Source organism: Neofelis nebulosa, chromosome 15 (genome assembly GCF_028018385.1).
Source record: "Neofelis nebulosa isolate mNeoNeb1 chromosome 15, mNeoNeb1.pri, whole genome shotgun sequence".
NCBI lineage: Eukaryota > Metazoa > Chordata > Mammalia > Carnivora > Felidae > Neofelis > Neofelis nebulosa.
In genome coordinates, this window is record NC_080796.1 from 1,438,189 (window position 1) to 1,462,410 (window position 24,222).

The 24,222-nt window shown below is 40.3% G+C and overlaps 1 protein-coding gene across 1 annotated transcript in view; it reads left to right on the forward strand.

The window, feature by feature from the left end:
- Positions 1 to 24,222, forward strand: part of LOC131495870 (ankyrin repeat domain-containing protein 26-like) — a 181,545-nt gene that overhangs the window by 42,597 nt on the left and 114,726 nt on the right. Inside the window, exons 9-11 of the mRNA XM_058701044.1 lie at positions 20,167 to 20,239; positions 23,460 to 23,520; positions 23,633 to 23,835. Coding sequence (XP_058557027.1) covers positions 20,167 to 20,239; positions 23,460 to 23,520; positions 23,633 to 23,835 — 337 coding nt within the window. The remainder of the gene's footprint in view (positions 1 to 20,166; positions 20,240 to 23,459; positions 23,521 to 23,632; positions 23,836 to 24,222) is intronic.

A 24,222-nucleotide genomic window follows, 5' to 3' on the forward strand; every position in this document is an offset into this window, starting at 1 on the left:
CAAGGGTTGTTTTTTCTCCACACCCTGAGCAACCCTTGTTGTTTCCTGTGTGTTGAAACTGAGCCATTCTGACAGATGTGAGGTGAGACGTCATTGTGGTAACGTTTATACATTTAATTTTCAACCATTTCAGAGCATTCCCTGCCTGTCACATTTGGTTATGGAAACTGAGACTGGGTCTTTCCTGGAGATTTCACAGGTTAGGAGAGGTCGAGGCAAAATAGAGAACCAAAAGCTTTTTTAAAACAGGGTCCAAATTGTGAAAGGCCTGTACTCGGGAAACCGTAAAACACTGATGAAAGGAATTGAAGGTGACGGAAAGAAAGAGAAAGACATCCGATGCTCACAGATGGGAAGAATACATATTTTTTAAAGTGTCTACACTACCCAAAGCCATCGACAGATGTCATGCAATCCCTGTCAACATACCAACAGCATTTGGCACAGAGCTAGACAAACAATCCTAAACGTTGTATAGAACCACAAAAGACCTTGAATGGCCAAAGCAATATTGAAAACGAGGAAACCTGGAGGTATCACAATCTCAGCTTTCAAGTTGTATTCCAAAGCTGTAGTAATCCAAAGAGTATGGTAGGTACTGGCGTACAAAATAGCCTCATAGCTCAGTGGACTAGAACCGCAAACCCAGACATAAATTCACCAGTGTATGGTCAGTTCATCTTCCACAAACAGGAAAGACTATCCAGTGCGGAAAAGGCAGTCTCTTCACCAAATGGTGTCGGGAAAACTGGACAAGTCACATGCCAAAGAATGACCCTGGACCAATTTCTGTACCATACACACAAAGAAACTGAAAATGAATTAAAAACCTAAGTGTGAGACCTGAAACCATAAAAAATCCTTGAATAGAGCGCAGGCCGTCATTTCTCTGACTTTGGCTGTAGCCACATTTTACTAGTTATGCCTCTTGAGCCAAGGGAAATAAAGCAAGAATAAAGTATGGGGACTATACCAACCTACGAAGCTTTTGCACAGGGAAGGAAACCGTCAAAACTGAAAGGCAACCTCTGGAATGGGAGAACAAATTTGGAAATGTTTTGCAAATCCAGTAAAGGGTTAGTATCCACAATGTCTAAAAAAATGATACATGTCAACATCACCCCCCTCCAAAAAAGCCCAGTTTACAAATGAGCAGTAGACATCACCAGACACTTTTCCAAAGACAACATACAGATGGTCAACAGACACATGAAAAGATGCTCCCCCAAACTACAACGAGATACCACGTCACACCTGTCAGAATGGCTACACTCCAAGCCACAAGAAGCAAGTGTTTGCGAGGATGTGGAGACAAAGGAAACCTCTTGCACCGTTGGTGGAAATGCAAATGGGTGCGGCCCCTGTGGAAAACAGTATGCAGGTTCCTCAAAAAATTAAAAACAGAACTCTCCTATGATCCAGTAATTGCACTACTGGATACTACCCAAGAGAATACAAAAACACGAATTCCACGGTACACACGCACTCCTGTGTTTATTGCGGCATTATTTCCAACAGCCAGCGCAAGCGTCCATTGACAGATGAGTGAACGAAGAAGAAGCCCTATATGAATGTATGTGTGTGTATATGTATATCCATACACACACACACACACACACACACACACACACTGTAATATTAGTCAATCATAAAACAATGAAATCTTGCCATTTGCAATCACCTGGATGGAGCCTGAGGGTAGTATGGTAAGCAAAGTCAGGGAAAGACAAATGCCATATGATTTTACTCATGTAGCACTTAAGAAACAACAAACGAGCAAAGGGAGGAAACAAAAGGGGAGACAAACCAAGAAATAGGCCTTAACTGCAGAGAAGGAACGGATGGTTGTGGAGAGGAGGTGAGTGGTGGGAGGGATGAAAGAGATGATGGGGATGAAAAGAGTGCCCTTGTCATTATGAGCACAGGGTGAGTATGGAGTTGGTGAATCACTATATTGTACAACTTAAACTAATATAACTCTGGATGTTACTATTACTGGAATTAAAATAAAACTTAATGACAACACCAGAGGACAACTTTTAATGATACCAAGAAACTTCGTGGAATAAACAGATACTTGACCTTTCCCTTAACTTTTCTAAATGTTGTTTTTAAATGAATGAACAAGTTTTTGTTGTATTTTTTTGCTCTAAAGGCTTTCCGACACACCTGTTCCTGATGATTCATGGTCTACATCAGCTAGCCAAGACTTAGATTTTGGTACCAAGGTAAAGTATCTTCCTGTGAAACTCACTTTCCTGCTCTGAATTGAGTTTTCTCCCTTATTCACTCTGAAAATTTAAGAGGAGCCTGTGTATCATCATTTTATGTGTGTCATGGAAAGTTAGCAAGAACAAACCACTTTACAGATACATGACGCGTTGAATGTTTTGTTTTGTTTTGTTTTGTTGTACTTTGGTAAATCCTACAGGTGGAGGCTGATAAAAGAATGGGCTGGAAAATATATAATGACCTCAAATTATATTGGGAAAAGCTTTCCCATAATGGAGGCAATACGACATTGCTTAAGGATAAGGATTCTTACTGTGATAGTAACATGACTGATAATACTCATGCCTAAATGAAACCTGATTGGGTCCAAGTATCTATTGTAGGTTGCCCCCCGCCCTGGGCAAGTTTAATTTTGGTGAGATACAGGATTTTCCTTTGGCTCTATCCTTTGTTCTACATTTAGACTAAAATCATATTAGAAAATGTAGAAATTTAGGTGTTTACATTATTTCTCAATATTTACCTTACAAAGGTGTTCCCCTGTAGTTTTGAAATAACTCCATGAAGAGTAAGGTAAAACGGTGCATCTCCCCGAAGAATACGTATTTTGCTGAAAAGAGTAGCTCTATGAGCAGAGGCTCTTCATAGCCAAGTTGTCAAATTTCTAATTTCAGAAATGTTTCATACTGTAGCTTTGAAAACTATCTCCTCCTAGTCCTTGTGTCCGATTCTAAAATTTAAAGTTTCAGACATGTGATATTTATTTCAGTATTCATTTCAAAGCCCCTAAATCTTGATAAGCTCCTGGAGGTTAGGAAACACACTTGTTTGACTCCTGGAGCTGCTAGAATAAAGTCTTGCTTGGAAGAAGCAATGCCATGGTTTTTGAATGTGAATAAATGAGTAGGGAAATGGAATTCCGTAGAATGGAGTTTGAAAAGTAACAAAATACGCATGATATATCACAATTAAATATGTGAATTTAGAAAGTCAGGCTTCAGTTTATATTCCGTTTTAGTGTTTAACATGTATACACGCAAATGAATTCTATTGAGGAAATCAGGAGTTACATAAGAAAGAAGGTTACAGTCTATTTTTAGTATCCTCCCATTGTGAGCTTAGAATTGCAGAGAAAAAGTCCTCAGCCTTTGTTTCTTTAACCCCATCTGTGTCCCATTACATACATCCTTTGGGGGTTCCCATTTCTTCCTAGAATTCTCATTCCCAATTCGTTCTCCATAGTGAATGTTGACTTGTTAGGAACCTCTCTTTTTCTGTTCTTTTCTTAGTCTAGTAATAATCTCTAGCTCTTCAGAAGCGAAAGATGCCAGGAATTGAACAATTTATTTATACTGAAAAATTTTTAAATCTTCATTACAGTATTTATAACCAGATAACTGTAGAGTGATAAGAGTCAGTATTATTATGGATATACTGTGAATCAAAGCCTCTCTTTTACGTAAATATTGTATAGATAGATAGATAGATATAGATATAGATAGATATAGATAGAGATATATAAAATATACACATATATACACATATACATTTACACTTATATAACACACACACAAACACATATATATATATACACACACACATATATATATACACATATACACACACATATATATAAATATATATATTTATATATGTATAAATGTGTATGTGTATATATATATACATACACATATATATGTATATACATATACATATATACATACATATATATACATATATATATACACATACACACACACATATATATATAAATATATATATTTATATGTATAAATGTATAAATATGTGTGTGTGTATATATATATATATACACACACACACATATAGAGAGACATATATCTTTAAAAGGTTTAAAAGAGACTATTGTTCATAGTATATTCCCAATCCTACTTATGTACCTGTTGAAAAATGTATGTTGTTTCCACTTACCTCCCTTTGCTCACATTTTTCCTTTTCTTTTTTGTCTTAAGCTCATGCTTGATTGATTGGTCACGTGTAATTTTTTTTTTCCTTTTTCCCTCTTCAACCTCCATGCTTTTTACGGTATTTTTTAAAATTTTTTTTAATGTTTATTTATTTTTGAGACAGAGAGAGACACAGAGTGCAAGCGGGTTAGGGGCAGACACAGAATCCAAAGCAGGCTGCAGGCTCCGAGCTGTCAACACAGAGCTCAACGTGGGGCTGAAATCCACAAACCGTGAGATCATGACTCATGAGCTGAAGGTGGATGCTGAACTGACTGTGCCACATACGTGTTCCCCACACCAGGCTCTTTTTTAATGGTTTACCCCTACCCTAATTTGTCCTTGCAGAAACGATTTCTTTAGTGTCTGTTCTTTTAGTACATCACTTTCTGTCAACTCCATTGTCAACATATTGGTTATGGAATTCTACTGTCTGTGTGTGGTTTCCATCCAGGACTCATTGCCCCACAAGGTTTTTTATTCTTGTTTTTCTCTTTCTTGGAAGGAGCTGAGCTAAATGTTTTTGTAATGTTTGTATTTCTCTTGGAAAGGGAGGGAGAGAGAAAGAATGAGCAAGTGCTCATTGCTGTGATCTGACAATATGCAAGGTATGATCTCAGTCCTTTTATATTTGTGGAGGGCTGTTTTGTGACCCAGGATGTCACTTGGAGACATTGGAGAATGTTCTATGTGCACTTAAGAAGAATGTGCATTCTACCGCTGTTGGATGAAAAGATCTTAATATATCGGTGTTGATATCCATGTATATAAATGTATATATTAGGCCAATATATATCTATGTATATCTGAATACATCTGGTCCAATGACACATTGGATCTGTGTGTCCTTACTGATTTTCTGCCTTGACGACCCGCCTGTTGCCATGAGTGGAGTCTTAACGTCGTCTACAATCATGGTATTTGTATGTATACACTTAATCATGTTTGTGATTAATCGATACATATGTGTGGGCGTTTCACTTTGGGGCCATAAACATTTGCAATTGTTAGCTCCTCTTGATGGATAGACCCCTTAATTATGATCCAATGCCCTTCTGAATCTGTTACTACAGTCTCTGGTTTAAAATCTAGTCTTTCTGGTGGAAGTGTGGTGACTCCAGCTTTCTTTTGACTTCTGGTAACATGATAGGTGGTTCCCCATAGCTTCACTTTGAATCTGGAGGTGTCCTGGGGTCTAACATCAGTGTCTTGCTGACAACATATAGATGGATCTTGTTGTTTGGTTTTGTTTTGTGTTTTATCCATTCTGATTCCCGGTGTCTTTTGATTGGGACATTAAGTCCATTCACATTCAGAGTGATTAGTTAAAGATATGGATTTAGTGCCATTGTGTTATCTGAAGGTTTCATGCTTTTGGTGAGGCCTCTGGTTCTTTGTAGTCTCTGCTGCTTTCCACTCACAGACTCGCCCCTTAGGATCTACTGCAGGGCTGGTTTAGTGGTCATGATCTCCATTAGGTTTTGTTTGTCTGGGAAAGCCTTTCTCTCTCCTTCTATTCTAAATGACAGCCTTGCTGGGGAAGGGATTCTTCGCCACATATGTTCCCATTCAGCACACTGACCGTTTGCTACCCGTCCCTTCTGCCCTGCCAAGTTTCTTTGGACAGGCCTGCTGCCATCCTTATGTGTCTTCCCTTGACGAATAAGACCCGTTTGTCCCTAGCTGCTTTCAGAATCCTCTCCTTATCTTTGTAATTTTCCAGTTTCGCTATGGCATGTCGTGGTGTTGACCTGGGTTTGTTGATTTGGAAAGGAATTCTCTGTGCCGCCAGGACTTGGATGCCCGTTTCCTTCCCCAGATGAGGGAAGCTCTCAGCTATACGTTGTTCAAACGAACCTTCTGCCCCTTTCTCTCACTCTTCTTCTTCTGGGTCTCCTAGGATGTGGCTAATATTTCATCTCACCGAATCACGTAGGTCTCTAGTTCCTGCCTCACGATCTAGTCATTTCCTTCCTTTCCTTTCCCTGCTTCATCTTTGTCCACAATTGTATCTTCTGTTTCACCGATTCTGTCTGCTGCTTCTCCCATCCTTGCTGTCACTGCATCTAGTTTACTTTGTATCTCCTTGACACCATTTCATTTTCAGCGTTCATGGTGACGATTCCTTAGGTCCTTGATCTCTGAAGCAGTAGTTTGTCTGCTGTCTTCTATGCGTGGTTTCAAGCGCAACTATGCGTCTTATGAGTGTCATTCCTAAAATGTGCTCACATATATTGTTTCTGTCTCTTTTGAGCACTTCTCTGGCTGTCCTTTCTTCCCGGAATTTTTTTTGAGCAGAATTCTTCGATTTCGTCGTTTTGGCTAGATTCCTGCCCTTTATGTGTTTGAATAGCTTGTTCTCTGTCCCACACCTGCGAGTACTACTATATTAAAAAGAGCTCCTATACTGTCCAGGGCCTGGCAGTTGAACAAATGTGTTTTGGAGTGTGTTGTGTGCACTCTTTCGGTGCGTCTTTGGCTGCTGTTCTCGCTACTTGGAGTGGCGGTTTGGGCCTTCCACCTGATGGGCTTTGATTTGTTTGTTGAAGTAATCCTGGAAACAAGGAGAAGAAGGTGGTGAAGAATCATTAGCCCAAACAAAAAGAGAACTGACTGGAATGGAAAAAAAGACCAAGCAGTGACTCAAAGGAGCTATAGGGCTTAATCCAGAAAGAGAGGGAGGAAAATGAAGAAGGAGATCTAGAAGAGTATAGAGAAAATGCACAATCAAACAAACAAAGAACCAGAACAGAGGAACAAAGTAAAAAAATATATCTATCTATATCTATCTATCTATAGATATATCTATATATCTATATATATCTCTAAATATTGATATTTAGGTATATATTAAGATATATAGATATATGTAGATATATAATTGGTTTTGACCCACGTCAACTCGAGACTCCTAGGCGGTTTCCAAAGGGAGAAGAGGTAAGAGCAGAGTAGAAAGAGTAAAAAGGTGCTCTTTTAGAAGAAAGGGAAAGCAAAGGAAAGAAAAGATGGGCGCCTGGGTGGCTCACTAGCTGAAGCGTCCGACTCTTGAATTTGGCTCACGTTATGTTGTCGCTGTTGGTGGGATCAAAACCCCCATCAGGTTCTGCAGTGAGAGCATGGATCCTGCTCGGATTCTCTCTCTCCCTCTCTCTGCATCTCTTCTGCTTGATCACTCACTCTCTCTCTCAAAATAAAGAAATAAACATTAAAAAAGAAAAGGAGAGACAAAAGAATAACTCAAATGAAAACAAACAAACAAACAAACAAAGATAGAAACCCGGAGGAGTGTTGTCTATTGGTGCCTGGGACTGGTGGCTGTGCTGGTCCAGAGGAGGGGCTGTGTGGTCCCATCAGTGTCTGTCTCACTCCTACAGAGGAGCAGTTACGAGGCACAGAGAGCCAGGGTTCGGTGTAATGGGCCTGCCTCCACGGAGGCTCACTGTCCATTCCCTGAAGCCCCACGATGTTGGTCATGGGGAGAGAAATGGCGACACCCCAATCTCTCCTGCCCACACGAGGTGTCTCAAAACTCACTGTTTAGGCTATCCTCACGGAATAGCCTGGGGAGCCGGCTTGCCTTGTTGCACAGTCCCCTGCGCCACCTGAGCACTGAGCTGGGATTCAAAAACCTGTAGGATCCTGCTTTGCTCGGACCTGGTAGTGGAGTTGCGCCACTCTGCCCAGTGGACAGAGGGCCTCTGGCTCGTGCCTGCACGGTCTTTTTCCCTTGGGCAGGGCAATACATCCCCTTTCCACCAATCTCAAGGTGTTCTCTCCCAGTGTAGCCCTGAGATTGCTACCAAGCCTAGGGGCGGCTCCCTCCCCACCAGGCATGGGAGGTGGTAGCTCTGGTCTAGAGAAAGTCTGGCAACCTTGAAAATCCTGTTTTTTAGCCTCTAAGGCTGCTTTGCAAAGTAGAAACTGGTCCTCTGGATCTCTCCTTGGTCTGTGGTCCGGACAGGCTTTCTCATATCCAAATGCACTTCCCACAGCCTCTCCCTCTACCTTCCTTTCGTTTCTCCACCAAAGGGCTTCCCCCACTCCATGCCTGTGCTACCCATTTTATTTCTCCCAATTCGCATACACACCCTTCTGTCCCGCCAAGCTTTCACTTTGCACCTGTGGAGATTTTTCTGTCCCTCTGCAGCCTGTATTCCTGGTATTCCAAGTGTTGTGGCCTCAATACTGCTGTGTTTGAGGGACAAGGGAAATTCTGATCCCCTCCCCTGCCATCTTAACTCCTCCCTCCACCTTTTACTTTCCTTTTCGCAATTTCAAAGTTGGGTGCCTAATCGACTAAGTCACCCAAGCCCCCCAAGAATGCTTGTTTTCAATGGGAAGGTGTTCGAAGGCCAATAAAATGGCCCTAGTGTCCAGAAAAGAATGGCAAAGTTAGAATGCGTTTTTGATTTTCTCATTTGGGGCTATAATAAGTTCCAGTAAACTCTTAGTGGAGACGTCATATAGGTATACATTTGACCCTTGAACAAGATGGGTTTGGACTGTGGGAGTCCACATACGTACAGATTTTTTTCAATAAATACAGTACCATCCTGTAAACATATTTTCTCTTCCTTATGATTTTCTTTTTCGTCTTGTTTTTCTTTTCTTTAATTATTTGTTTTGTGAGAGAGAGAGAAGACAGAGCACGTGAGTAGGGAAGCGGGGGCAGAGAGAGAATCTTCATCAGGCTCCACACTGCCAGCGTTGAACTCAGGTCATGACCTGAGCCAAAGTCAAGAGCCTGACCCTGAACCGACAGTGCCACCCAGCACCCCTTTTTTATGATTTTCTTAGTAACCTTTTCTTTAGTTTATAGTGTAAGAATACAGTATGTAATACATATAACAGGGAAAACATGCATTAATCGACTGTGTATATTGTTGGTAAGCTCAGCATTCCGTTATCCTAACCCTGACTTTCCATGCTCAGTTTACAGAGTCAATGGCCAAATGAGGCCGAAAAGGTAGATGAGACCTAGAGAGCATATACAAGCCCTTCTGCTTTAATGTTCTGGTTTTCAATACATATATACTTTTTGATTTTTAAGTGTGATTGCTTTTAAAGTAGGAAATTCAGTAGTAATTTTGGGTTTTTTTGATTTGGTTTTGAGGTTTCAAAAGATATTTGTGGATTTTCGAGTGCATGGCCATCAGAGCCCGTAACCCTTGCTTTGTTCAAGGGTCAACAGTATAGTGATTTGGTACTTTTGAGATCTACTCAGTGAGATTAGTGTAAATGTTTTGACCTTAATTAATTGGTCCTTGTATACTGAGTATGTGCCAAGCAGTTAGCTACTGAGTGTACAAGGGGAGGGTTTAGGTTGTTGTGGCTGGAGCAGAAAAGTAAGTCGACAGCAATCCATTATAAGTGACTATAAAGGCTTCATCGATAGGAAATGGACAATGTTAGTTGAGAGAATATTGGGGGCATTTGCAGTGAGGATGACGATGAGAGTGGGAGTGGGAATTTTGGTAGTCAGAAAAGATCTGAGGGTGGCAAAAGGTGCCAAGTGAAAGATGAGAAGGACCAGTCATGTAGACCGTGGCGAGGGACATTCTGGACAGAGAGGACCACGGATCATCATTTTACTCCAATGTCTTACTTAGAGTGACCAAGAAGTGGGAAGACCCACTCCATCATCACAATCATTATTATGGTTGTGTGTAAAACAGAAAAGGTGCATAGTGAAATGAGTGCTTGGCACATTTCAGGTGACTGAGACATAAATGTTCTTATACTTGCCGTTTGAATGCTTACTACACAATCTGAAGAGTCCCATACCTATATCTACATTTTTTTGCTACTAGTTCACCATGATTTTAAGAAAAGTTTTTCTTACTACTTTGCCATTCGATCCAACCCTTCTTTCGTCCAGAAAAAGGTCAAGCCTTTGTTTACCTAAACGAAGCAGCAGCTACAACAGTGTTTTGTTGATACTCAACATGATATACTCCAAAGTTTCTGATCATGTGAGGTATGAATTGACACTGAAACAAATGTCTGCCATTTTATTAGAAGGAGTTTTCATTTATAGCAAGTACACTTTTAAAGAATTTGTTTCAAAACTTATTTCAAATGTCCTTTTATTTTGGTCAGGAATGCAAAGGAAGGTGTTTTGTTAGTACCTTTTTGAAATCTGCACACAAGTCAGGCTTCTGCCTTTGAAAGTACTTATTCTGGCCTTCCATGATCCGTTTAGAGAGTCAATAGCCAAATGAAGATTCAATGGTACGCTGAATCAAGAGAGCATATATGAGGTTTGGTATTTAAAGGTTTTGGTGTTCAATACGTCTTTCTTATTTGTAAGTCTGATTGTTATTAAAATCATAAATTCAGATATTTTCTTGGAAAAGGCTTATGAAGTCTTCACGCAACTCATTACCGATGCTACTTTTAACAGAGTATGTCTGAGAAGCCCAACAAATATGTTCCTCATGTCTCTGGAGCTGTGGATCAGAAAGGGCAAAGTATATTAAGTGGACAAGTAGAAGGTAAGTACTGTATTTTATGCAAAGGTCATTTGACAGAATGTTGATTTAAAACAGGAATACTGATATATTCTAATATGTAAAGAAAACGGCCTGTTAAGTGCATAGGAAAGAGAAAGAGATGTGAAAAGGAGATAAGTTGCATATCGTATGTGGTGCCAGCAACAGATTAAATTGAGAGTGCCAACAAAGGAGCTAAATGACTAGTTCCCTTTCAAGATACTGGAAGGCCTAAGGAACCTCAGGAAAGAAGAGAAGAGCCAAAGAGGGAATGATGTGAATGGCCGAGACTACAGGGAGTAAATGAAGGAAAGTAAGCCGGTGTGTATTGTGTTTCTACTGGAAGGTGGTAAAATACACTAGTTCTTTAAAGGGAAGAGCAGACTATTTGAAATGCAGCAACACTATCAGGTGAGCTTCTCGTACCAGAATTTGTCAGAGTCGTATCCCCTAGTGTTCCCACTCTTACTGTGATCCTCACTGTTGGCAAGACATTAAGGACTGACCTAGCTGATGATGCAGAGATATGTCCTAACTACCATGGATGAACATAAGCATCTGTAGTCAGCGATAAGTGTATATACATTAATGCCATATAAAATGGGGGTACTTCATACGGTAGAATCAATTAGGGCAAAATAAAAGAATTGGAAGGAGGGTCAGATAGGGAGACATCAGGATAACTCATCTGACATTTTGGATGCCGTATTTGTGACTTTTGATTATTTTGCCAATAACTGCCTTTAATAGGTGAACTATGGTTTTTTTTCAACGTTTTTTATTTATTTTTGGGACAGAGAGAGACAGAGCATGAATGGGGGAGGGTCAGAGAGAGGGAGACACAGAATCGGAAACAGGCTCCAGGCTCCGAGCCATCAGCCCAGAGCCTGACGCGGGGCTCGAACTCACGGACCGCGAGATCGTGACCTGGCTGAAGTCGGACGCTTAACTGACTGCGCCACCCAGGCGCCCCATATTTTTAATGTTCTAGGAAATTAAGGAAAAGAAACAAAAAAACACTATAATCAGTAGTATGCTTTCATATTCTGTCTGATAGTTCTGATTGTTGTAGAATGATCCCTGGTACTTCTTTGATTCCTATCTGCCAGAAAAATGAACTAAGTCCTAGTTAGTTGGAGAAAATTAACTGATTTTTCATATTTCAGAGAACTTTTATATGGTAGAACATAGGGGCAATCACCAGGATTCGCTCTCGCTCTCTCTCTCTCTCTCTCTCTCTCACTCTTTTTTTTTTTCGGAGTAAAATAAGGTTGTTGCTTGTTTCACAATTTCTGACATCATGATTTCATCTATTCCTTTTAAACCTTTCTTCAAATGGATCTATAGGGATGTAGGAATTTTCAAGGCAAATACCAAGAAAAGAGATTCCAGGAAAGGTATTCTGTGACATGGCCTTCTGACTGTAACCACGTGTAAGACATCAACCCAAATAATAAAATTGCATATAATGCAGTTGTGTTAGAGGCATCCCAATGACACCCAGATTTGATTATTCACTAGAAGAGCTCACGGGACTCAGCATATAGCTGTAGTCATGCGTGTGGATTGGTATGGGGACAGGCAAGTAAGGCCAATCAGCACCGAGCAATGGTGTATGGGGTGAAGGCCAGAGGAAACCAAGCGCAGGCTTCCAGGAATCCTTTCTCTATGGAGTTAGCAGGGTGTGCTAAATTCCTCCAGCATGAAATTAGGACAGCACAAGTGAAATGTTGTCTGCCAGTACGAGGCTTATGGATACTCAGTGCCCGAGGTTTCATCAAATGCTAATCACATAGGCATCTTCTCCTTCGCATGTCCCAAAATTCCAGGTTTCCACCAAGGAAATCAAGTGTACAGCCTTAAGGACATTGCTTGTACCAGCACTTAGGCACAGTGAACCACTCTTAACCAGCTAGGGAATGGTGGGAACCCTCCTTAAATCCAAGATCCCAGGGAACCACCAAGGGCCAGTCATTCAAGAAGGATGTTCTGAGGATAGCCATCTTTGGCCTGCTGGATGAAATCTGTTCTGCATAGGAATTATAGTCCTGACGTCATTTTTGGTGGTGTCTTCAAATTTTATTTTACTAGCAAGTAACATGATGGTTACCATGGTAATGGTTTCAGTTTCATCATCCATATGAAGTAGGTATTTGTACAAAAATTCCTTGGGAGGGCCATATTAGGTCATTATAATCTTTTTTTATGGGATTAAGCTTTCATTATGATGCTTAGGTATGATCAACATAATGATTTTTGATTTAAAATGAGAATGAAAATCTCTTAATTATATGGAAAACCCAGGTGTTATTCCTATGGTGCTGAGCCCCTGTTTATAGGTATAAGATTTTGGGTCATATTCATCAATTGTTTTCTTGCCTACGAATACAAATAACTGTTGTATTTTTGTGTTTTGTTTATGTATTTTCATATACTCCCAGATGGGAGACAGTACCCCTATTGTGTTACTTTGATCTCTAATTTAATGTTCAAGATGACTGTATCGTGAGTAAGTATATGCTAAGAGTAGCTACAATGGATACCATATTTTGTTGCTTTTGTTGTTTCATACATTTAATAAGCCTGATTTTTTCATCAGTTTTAAGTTCACAGCAAAATATAATAGGAAGTACAGAGAGTCTGCATATACCATACCATGCTCCCGTACACGCCTAGCCTCCCCTGTTGTTAACATCTTGCACGACAGTGGTCCGTTTGTAGTAGGATTTTTCTTTCAGATCCTTGGTTTAATTTTGAGCGAGAGAGCATGCATGTGTGTGAGCAGCCAAGGGGCAGAGGGAGAGGGGGGAAAGAATCCTGTGCTGTCAGCACAGAGCCTGATGCAGGACTTGATCCCATGAACGGTGAGATCATGACCTGAGCTCACATCCAGAGTTGGACGCTGAACCAACTGAGCCACCCAGGCACCCTGACAACAGTGGTGCATTTTCTATGGACACAAACTCTTCGTTTTGAGACCAAGTCTCTAATTTGCATTAACTTTCAGCCTTGGTGTTATACATTCTATGAGTTTTAACAAATGTGTAATGATGTGAATCCACCTTTGTGGTATCGTGTGAAAGAGTTCCACTGCCTTAAAAGTCCTCTGTGCCGTGCCCGTTTCTCCCTCCATTCACGCCAACCCTTAGCTCCATAGCCTTGCTCTTTCCACGTGTCCTATAGTTAGAATCATAGAGTGGATGTCTTTGAATGTTCAGAAAGTGAAAATATCCTGGTAATTGAATGTAGGCGTTCAAGATATTCCTTGCCCTTTGTTTTGTTTAGTTGCTCATCAGTAGAGGATCTGATGACCTCTGCCTTCCATGAAAGAAAGTATGATTTCTCTCCATGTGTGTCACCTAATGGGGAGAGTTGAGAAAAATGACATCATGAACCACTACACAGCACTCACATTGGGATCCTCCTCCTCTGTGATGTGCGGTGGGTCTAGATAGACTCTCTAGCAATGGAAGGAGGCAGTCTCAAGAGGTTAGAACTTTTATCAAACTGGAATGCCAAATCTTTCCTTCTTACCTTGCCATTGGAAATAAGGCCAGGGAGCGTCTGCTTGCTATGGTTTGGCCATGCTGAAAAGTACAATAGCTATAGAGCACACTTTGTGAGGGGGTGTTTCCTCCTAAAACTGAAGAGTGTCTGCTGAAGAGCTGGGGAAGTTCTGCCGTGTTACAGCAAACTAAAGGTACTCTCAACTCCTCTAGTAGTGGAAGTCCAGAAAAATCATGCTAGTTTCAGTCTGACATTGTCAGCTCATGATAATCATTCTCCTAACGATACCAGTTTCCTCCAGTGCCATAGAGTCGGTCAGTGATGGCCATTGTAAACATCAGTTCACCTGTAGCTGTCAAATTCTGATAAAACCCATTCTTGCTTTTGGTCAATATAGAGGAGAAAGTAAGATTTCTTAGTGCTTTAAGCCTACGAATGGTATAATTACCATTCAGTGTAGTGTGGTTTCCTGCTGTGGTCCCAAAGCAATACTTTTCAACAAATCACAAGCCGTACACTTGTAATTTCCTCTATTTTTCGATTGTTGATTTAACATGTATTTTGCTTTCTTCTTTAGGATCAGATGAGAAGGCTGAAGAAGACTCTATAACCAGGTAGGATTTTTATGGATTTGTAAAAATGACATTTGCTGGGGTACCCGGGTGGCTCAGTCAGTTAAGGTGTGACTCTTGATTTCAACTCAGGTTTGTGAGTTCAAGCCCCACGTCGGGTTTTGCGCTGACAGCCTCCTTGGGATATCTTTCCCGATTTCTGTGTGCACTCACTCTCAAAGTATAAAGGAATGAAATGAAATGAAACGGATAATGAAAGGAGAGGAAATGGAATGAGTGAACAGAAAATTATGTGTCTCCTAAGGGAACGCAGAGAACAAAAGCAGTTGTTGCGTGTTCTACCCTGGACTAGACACTATATCCTATGCGTAACATCTGTTCAGGTATATAGTCATTGTATAGCTTTGCAAAGTAGCTGTGTTATTGTAGCCTACTTTTTATTACTTTCGCAACTGTGGTTCAGGGAGGTTGAAGACTCGACCATGATTCCATAGTTAATGGGTAGCCGTTGGGCTTTGCCCATCAGCCCGTGAAGCTTCCACATCCATTCTCTGGTTCCTCAGCAGCACTGAGATGAAGGTACAGATCCTAGGGCAGATCAGCTCAGAATGTCAAAGGTAATGGTGTCGCAACCCTAATTTAGGGTTTTCTTAAGAACCCAGATTAGTCCAAGCATTTGGCCTCATATATTTGACCACTAGCGCTAACAAAAGTCATTAGTGCAGTGGTAACTAGTCCCTTGTTTTTACTGTCCGAGATTTTAGGGTGGATGTCAGCTATGGCCATGGTGTCAAGGCTTTTACATAATAAGCAAGATGTCGTCAGGCAGCTCCTTAGATGTAGTGGTATCCCCTCTTCTTGAGACAAATGAGTTTTCTGTAAGGGAAGGATATGTAGTTGTAGACCATGTTACATTAATTAAATCCAGCCTCTATTTCGAGGATATTGCTATATGATTCTCTGTTGCCTAAGTTCCCCGGCTTGTTTCCCTTTGGGCTAGTACCCTTGTCTAGTTCTAGGAAGCTTTTTGGGTTTTTTTGGAGTTTTTTTTTCCCCCGTGACTTTTTTGTACTGTTTTTGCCTTTTGACTTTCTTCTCTGGTTTCCTTGCTATTTCTTTTTTTTTTCCAATAATTTTCCCACTTCTGCCAGCTAAGGACTCTCCATTTTTCCAGAGGCCATTTCAAAAGCACTTAGAGTCTCAAGATTTAGGGAACCTCAGAGGTTGATTCCTCAAAACACCCTCTGGTACGTCAACCTATGTTTCACCTCCTTGCCCAATGGTTGTTTCCATGGAGAATTTGAAACTCAAAAGAGATTGAAGTGACCTATTTGGATATGATAAGTGACAGAAATGAGATTTAAATTCTGGTTTTCTTTCTTTCTTTCCTTTCTTCCTTCTTTTTTGTCTTCATCTCGCAGGCAACTGTTTTAATAATAGAAAGCTGGGGAGGGGTCTAATGAATACAATGAAGGAGGGTAAGAATCGAATTAGCAGAGGAGACCAGGTTTCAAGGAGAACAACACTGAGTTGGTTAGGAATAAGAGCTTGAGAAAAGATGTCAGAATATGGGGGTTTATGCCAAGTGAGATAAAGGTGAATGACAGGAATGAAGGACCCAGGATTCGGGGAGTTGTTTAGAAAGGCATATTCAAATAGAGTGTTCAAGAGGGTGGTGACCAGGTTTCTGCTTTTGTGTGTGTTGGTTTCATTGAAGGTGCGAGCATACCTCAGATTTTCTGATGAGAGAGATTAAAGATCATTTGAGCTGCTGGGAAGAGTCTGTTTACAGCAAATAGAAATAAGATATCCCCTACTTCCACCCCAACTGAGGGAGGATGGCTTAGATCCTCTCAAGGGATTGGGGGTGGGTGGTGGAGATTCCGAGCATCAGAGATGTATGGCCCAAGGCAAGCAGTCTCCTCACTCCACCTCTTTTCCTCAATCTGTGATGCCCTTCCCATGTACTTGTAGTGCTGGGCAGGGGTAGGACTGACTTGTCAAATCAGTAAGGGAGCTTCATCTGGATCGGTGATAACATGCCTATGTTGAGGTGACTGTGTGGATGACTGAGACTCCCAATTCGCTTGTTCTCCGGGAGCAGGACATGGCTCCTACCCTCGGTCATTGGAGCCCATCCTTGTTGTAGGAGTGTATGGCTTCATAGGCTAAAGATTGAAAGGTTGGGGAATGCCACAGAACCGTGCCGAAGAGTGATGTAGCAGTGGGAGCTCATAGGGAAGAAAATATTCAGGCAGCGTATAGAGAAATAGAGGCACAACCACCAGGACCATTTGATCACAGTCTCCCTCCTTGGTAGCTGAATGCCCCTGAAGGCTTGGAATGTCTTGCTAGTTATTATGGACCTAAATAAGGCAAGACCATTGTGGGAACAAAGTTGGCCTTGGGAACTTTGAATCTTTCAATCTCTAGTTAGTCCTACCACTCATAACATAGAAACCTAAACTTTGATATATTTCCTTAAACGGAGATCTACCTGACACACAAGGTAATATGTGATGCAACAACTCTGGATGTTTCACCGTGATCGCCATAAGCGTAGCTCCCATCTGTCAATGTATGATGCTATTACGATACCACTGACAAGATTCCCTATGCTGTACCTTTGAGCCTTGTGATTTATTCATTCTATAACTGGAACCCTGAACTTCCCTCTCCCCTTCACCCATTTTGTCCATCCCCCCACCTCCCCTCCCTTCTGGCAAGAGTCAAATCTCTGCATTTATGGGTCTGTTTCTGCTTTTGCTCTGTTTGTTCATTTATTCCCCTTTTTACATTCTACACAGAAGTGAAATCATATAGGATTTGTCTTATTCTGTCTGACTTATTTCACTTAGCCTCAAACCATCTAGGTATATCCATCATGTGGCAGATGGCAAGATCTCATTCTCTTTTAGAGCTGCGTAATATTTCATTGTGTGTGTGTGTGTGTGTGTCTGCGTGTGTGTGTGTGTGTATGTGCTTGTGTGTGTGTGGTCTCTTCATGTATTGGTGGACACTTGGGTTGCTTCCATATCTTGTCTATTGTAAATAATGCTATAATAAAGATAGGGGTGCATATATCTTTTCAAATTAGTATTTCCATTTCCCTTGGGTAAATAAATACCCAGTAGTGGAACCACTGGATCCTATGGGATGTGTGTTTTTAATTTGTTGAGGCCCCTCCATACTGGCTTTCACTGTGGCAATACCAATTTACATCCCATGACCGGTGCACAAGGGTTGTTTTTTCTCCACACCCTGAGCAACCCTTGTTGTTTCCTGTGTGTTGAAACTGAGCCATTCTGACAGATGTGAGGTGAGACGTCATTGTAGTAACGTTTATACATTTAATTTTCAACCATTTCAGAGCATTCCCTGCCTGTCACATTTGGTTATGGAAACTGAGACTGGGTCTTTCCTGGAGATTTCACAGGTTAGGAGAGGTCGAGGCAAAATAGAGAACCAAAAGCTTTTTTAAAACAGGGTCCAAATTGTGAAAGGCCTGTACTCGGGAAACCGTAAAACACTGATGAAAGAAATTGAAGGTGACGGAAAGAAAGAGAAAGACATCCGATGCTCACAGATGGGAAGAATACATATTTTTAAAGTGTCTACACTACCCAAAGCCATCGACAGATGTCATGCAATCCCTGTCAACATACCAACAGCATTTGGCACAGAGCTAGACAAACAATCCTAAACGTTGTATAGAACCACAAAAGACCTTGAATGGCCAAAGCAATATTGAAAACGAGGAAACCTGGAGGTATCACAATCTCAGCTTTCAAGTTGTATTCCAAAGCTGTAGTAATCCAAACAGTATGGTGGCTACTGGCGTACAAAATAGCCTCATAGCTCAGTGGACTAGAACCGCAAACCCAGACATAAATTCAGCAGTGTATGGTCAGTTCATCTTCCACAAACAGGAAAGACTATCCAGTGCGGAAAAGGCAGTCTCTTCACCAAATGGTGTTGGGTAAACCGGACAAGCCACATTCCAAAGAATGACCCTGGACCAATTTCTGTACCATACACACAAATAACCTCAAAATGAATTACAGACCTACGTGTGATACTTGAAACCATAAAAAAAAAATCCTTGAAGAGAGCACGGGCCGTCATTTCTCTGACTTTGGCTGTAGCAACATTTTACTAGTTATGTCTCCTGAGCCAAGGGAAATAAAGCGAGAACAAACTTGGGGGACTACATGAGCCTACAAAGCTTTTGCACAGTGAAGGAAGCCTTCAAAACTGAAAGGCATCCTCTGGGATGGGAGAACATATTTGCAAATGTTTTGCAAATCCAGTAAAGCGTTAGTATCCATAAAGGATAAAAAATTGATACGAGTAAGTATCCTCCCCTCCAAAAAAGCCCAGTTTAAAAATGAGCAGAAGACATAACCAGACATTTTTCCAAAGACAATATACATATGGTCAACAGACACATGAAAAAATGCTCCCCAAAAGAACAACGAGATATCACTTCACACCTGTCAGAATGACTACACTCCAAGACACAAGAAGCAGGTGTTTGCGAGGATGTGGAGACAAAGGAAACCTCTTGTACTGTTGGTGAAAATGCAAATGCGGCCCCTGTGGAAAACAGTATGGAGGTTTCTCAAAAAATTAATAACAGAACTCTCCTATGATCCAGTAACTACTGGATACTACCCAAGATAATACAAAAACACGAATTCCATGGGACACATGCACCTCTGTGTTTATTGCAGCATTATTTCCAATAGCCAGTGCAAGCGTCCATGGACAAATGAGTGAAAGAAGGAGAAGTCCTATATGTATGTATGTGTGTGGATATGTATACACACACACACACATACACACACACTCACACACACACACTGGAATATTACTCAACCATGAAACAATGAAATCTTGCCATTTCAATGCCCTGGATGGAGACTGAGAGTAGTATGTTAAGGAAAATCAGGGAAAGGCAAATACCATGTGATGCTAATCATGAGCACTTAAGAAACAAGAAAAGTGCAAAGGGAAAGAATAAGGGAGAGACAAACCAAGAAATAGGCTCTTAACTGCCGAGAACAAACAGATGGTTCCCAGAGAGGAGTTTAGTGGTGTGAGGGCTGAAAGAGGTGATGGGGATAAAGGAGTGCCCTTGTCATGATGAGCATGGGGTGAGTATGGAGTTGGTGAATCACTATATTAATAAACTAATATAACACTTGATGCTATTATTACTGTAATTAAAATAAAACTTAATGTAAAAAACCAGAGGCCAACTTTTAATGATACCAAGAATCGTGGTTTAATATACAGATAGGTGACCTATCACTTAACTTTTTAAATTTTCTTTTAAAATAAATGAACATGTTTTTGTTGTATATTTTTGCTCTAAAGGCTTTCTGACAAACCTGGTCCTGATGATTCATGGCCTACATCATCTAGCCAAGTCTTACATTTTGGTACCAAGGTAAAGTTCTCTCCTGTGAAACTCACTTTCCTGCTCTGAATTGAGTTTTCTCCCTTATTTACTCTGAAAATTTAAGAGGAGGCTGTGTATCATTATTTTATGTGTGTCATGGAAAGTTAGCAAGAAAAAACCCACTTTACAGATACATGACGTGTTGAATGTTTTGCTTTGTTTTCTTTTCTTTTCTTTTGTTGTACTTTGGTAAATCCTACAGGTGGAGGCTGATAAAAGAATGGGCTGGAAAATATATAATGACCGTCAAATTATATTAGGAAAAGCTTTCCCATAGTGGAGGAAATGTGACATTTGGTTAAGGATAAGGATTCTTACTGTGATAGTAACATGACTGATAATACTCATGCCTAAATGAAACCTGATTAGGTCCAAGTATCTATTGTAGGTTGCCCCCCGCCCCGGGCAAGTTTTATTTTTGGTGAGATACAGGATTTTCCTTTGGTTCTATCCTTTGTTCTACATTTAGACTAAAATCATATTAGAAAATGTAGAAATTTAGGTGTTTACATTATTTCTCAACATTTACGTTACAGAAGTGTTCCCCTGTAGTTTTGAAATAACTCCATGAAGAGTAAGTTAAAATTGTGCATCTCCCCGAAGAATACGTATTTTGCTGAAAAGAGTAGCTCTATGAGCAGAGGCTCTTCACAGCCAAGTTGTCAAATTTCTAATTTCAGAAATGTTTCATACACTAGCTTTGAAAACTATCTCCTCCTAGTCCTTGTGTCCGATTCTAAAATTTAAAGTTTCAGACATCTGATACTTATTTAAATATTCACTTCAAAGCCCCTACATCATAAGCTACTGCAGGTTAGGAAACACACTTGTTTGACTCCTGGAGCTCCTAGAATGAAGTCTTGCTTGGAAGAAACAATGTCATAGTTTTTTAATGTGAATAAATGAGTAGGGAAATGGAATTCTGTAGAATGGAGTTTGAAAAGTAACAAAATACGCATGATATGTCACAATTAAATATGTGAATTTAAAAAGTCAGGCTTCAGTTTATATTCCGTTTTAGTGTTTAATACGTATAAACGCAAATGAATTCTATTGAGGAAATCAGGAATTACATAAGAAAGAAGGTTACAGTCTATTTTTAGTATCCTCCCATTGTGAGCTTAGAATTGCAGAGAAAAAGTCCTCAGCCTTTGTTTGTTTAACCCCATCTGTGTCCCATTACATACATCCTTTGAAGGTTCCCATTTCTTCCTAGAATTCTCATTCCCAATTCGTTCTCCATAGTGAATGTTGACGTGTTAGGAACCTCTCTTTTTCTGTTCTTTTGTTAGTCTAGTAATAATCTCTAGCTCTTCAGAAGCGAAAGATGCCAGTAATTGAACAATTTATTTTATACTGAAAAAAATTAAATTCTTTATTACAGTACTTATAACCAGATAACTGTAGTGTGATAAGAGTCAGTATTATTAGGGATATACTGTGAATCAAAGCCTCTGTTTTACATATAGGATATATATATAAATATATATATAAATATATATATATATATATATATATATATAATCTTTCAAAGGTTTAAAAGAGACTATTGTTCATACTATATTCCCATCCTACTTATGTACCTGTTGAAAAATGTATGTTGTTTCCACTTATCTCATTTTGCTTACATTTCTGCTTTTCTTCCTTGTCTTAAGCTCATGCTGCATTGATTGGTCATGTCTCATTTTTTTTTCCTTTTTTCCTCTTCTCCCCCCATGCTTTTAAAGATATTTTTGATGTTTTTAAGTTTATTTATTATGGAGTGCGCGAGAGAGACAGAGTGCAAGCGGGGTAGGGTCAGAGACAGAGGGAGACACAGAATCCAAAGCAGGCTCCAGGCTCGGAGCTGTCAACACAGAGCTCAATGTGGGGCTCAAACCCACAAACCGTGAGATCATGACTCATGAGCTGAAGTTGGACGCTGAACTGGCTGAGCCAGCTATGTGTTCCCACCACCATGCTCTTTTTTAATGGTTTACCCCTACCCTAATATTTCCTTGCAGAAAACATTTCTGTAGTGTCTGTTCTTTTAGTACATCACTTTCTGTCAACTCCATTGTCAACATATTGGTTATGGAATTCTACTGTCTGTGTGTGGTTTTCATCCATGACTCATTGCCCCACAAGGTTTATTATTCTTTTTTCTCTTTCTTGGAAGGAGCTGAGCTAAATGTTTTTATAGTGTTTGTATTTCTCTTGGAAAGGGAGGGAGAGAGAGAGAGAATGAGCAAGTGCTAGTAGGGAGGGGCAGACAGAGAGGAAAGGAGGGAATTTCAAGCAGGTTCCACGCTGTCAGCACAGAGCCCGATGTGTGGGTTGAACCCCACTAACCTTGAGTTCATGACCTGAGCTGACATGAAAAGTTGGTCACTGGGGCGCCTGGGTGGCTCAGTCGGTTAAGCGTCCGACTTCAGCTCAGGTCACGATCTCACGGTCCGTGAGTTCGAGCCCCGCGTCGGGCTCTGGGCTGATGGCTCAGGGCCTGGAGCCTGCTTCTGAGGGAGCCTGTGTCTCCCTCTCTCTCTGCCCCTCCCCCGTTCATGCTTTGTCTCTCTCTGTCTCAAAAATAAATAAAAACATTTAAAAAAAATAAAAAATAAATAAATAAATAAATAAATAAATAAATAAATAAATAAAAGAAAAGTTGGTCACTTAACTGAGTGAGCCACCCAGGCGTCCCAGAAGGAACTACATTTAAATAGTCATATTTGTCTTTAGTGTTTTGAGAAACAGAAGCCACTTAAACTGTTTGCAATTCCAACTTACCAACATAAGATACTACTGAAGAGTACGTTTGTATATTTTCTCTTACAAGAGATAGTTCATGCTAGTCTAAATCATGCAAACACTTCACAAGATAACATATTTAAATTTCTTAGTGTTAGTTTTTTCAACATGCTTTCAATTACCTAGGGTTCATTGTTTATCTGAGGTTACTTTGGTAAAGTATTTACCCAATATTAATCAGTTATAGGTACGGCGAGTAACATTTGGGACTACTTATGAGATCTCTTTTAATCCTCACCACATAAGGAAATGGAGACTGGTAATAAATAGTTAACGGCATAACTGAGATGTGAATCTACATTTGAATGATTCCAAAGCCTGTGTTCCTTGTGTAATGGTGCTCATTTGGTAATGGTGAATATTACAATGATTTTATTGAATTGGATTCTTGTAATCCTTAAAGCTATTAATTCTTTTCTAGAATGTCCTGAAATCACGCATAGCAAAGCTCCTGCATTCCTCTTGGCAATTCATTAAAAACAGTAAGCTATTGGAAGACTTGTATTATTCACTAATTCTTGTCCATTCTTGTGTTATTCACTAATTTGAAGTTACAGATATTTTCATGTCCTCTTTACTTTGTTTTCTACTAAGTGAGACCAAAACGTGGTACTATGAAACCAAAAGATGGAACCTTATCTGAGGACAACAATCCTGATTCTGAAAATAAAAATATGGCTGAAACTCTTTCCAAACCACCAGTCAGAGTTTATGGCGATCCTGTTCCTGTTTTACCATCATCTAAATCTCTTCTGAAACCTTCTCTCAAGACGTTAGCTGTCCTTGGTCTTGCAAAGGTAAGTTGTTTCGTTTTATACTGCCCCCACCCCATACCATCCTCTTGCTCCTTATAATGATGAAAAGGATCTTAGGAAGAAACGGAAGTCCTCAAGATCATAATAGAAATCAGTGTAATGACAACAGAGAGGAAGGTACAGGATTGACATTTAGAAAGTTTGGTGGGAGTAGACAATTCTCGGGTATGCCTTTATGGAAGCAAAGAAGGAGAAGGCAGCTGGAAAGAATAGCTCAATGCATATGAGATGAGGAGGGGGGTGAAGGGGAAGAATTCATTTTAGAAGGGCGAGATGAACTTAAAGTATGAAGAGTTGAGAGAAAGGATCATAAAATCACAGCAGCAATAGTGGCATTAAGGCAGAGCAGATGCTCTTTAAATTATAAAA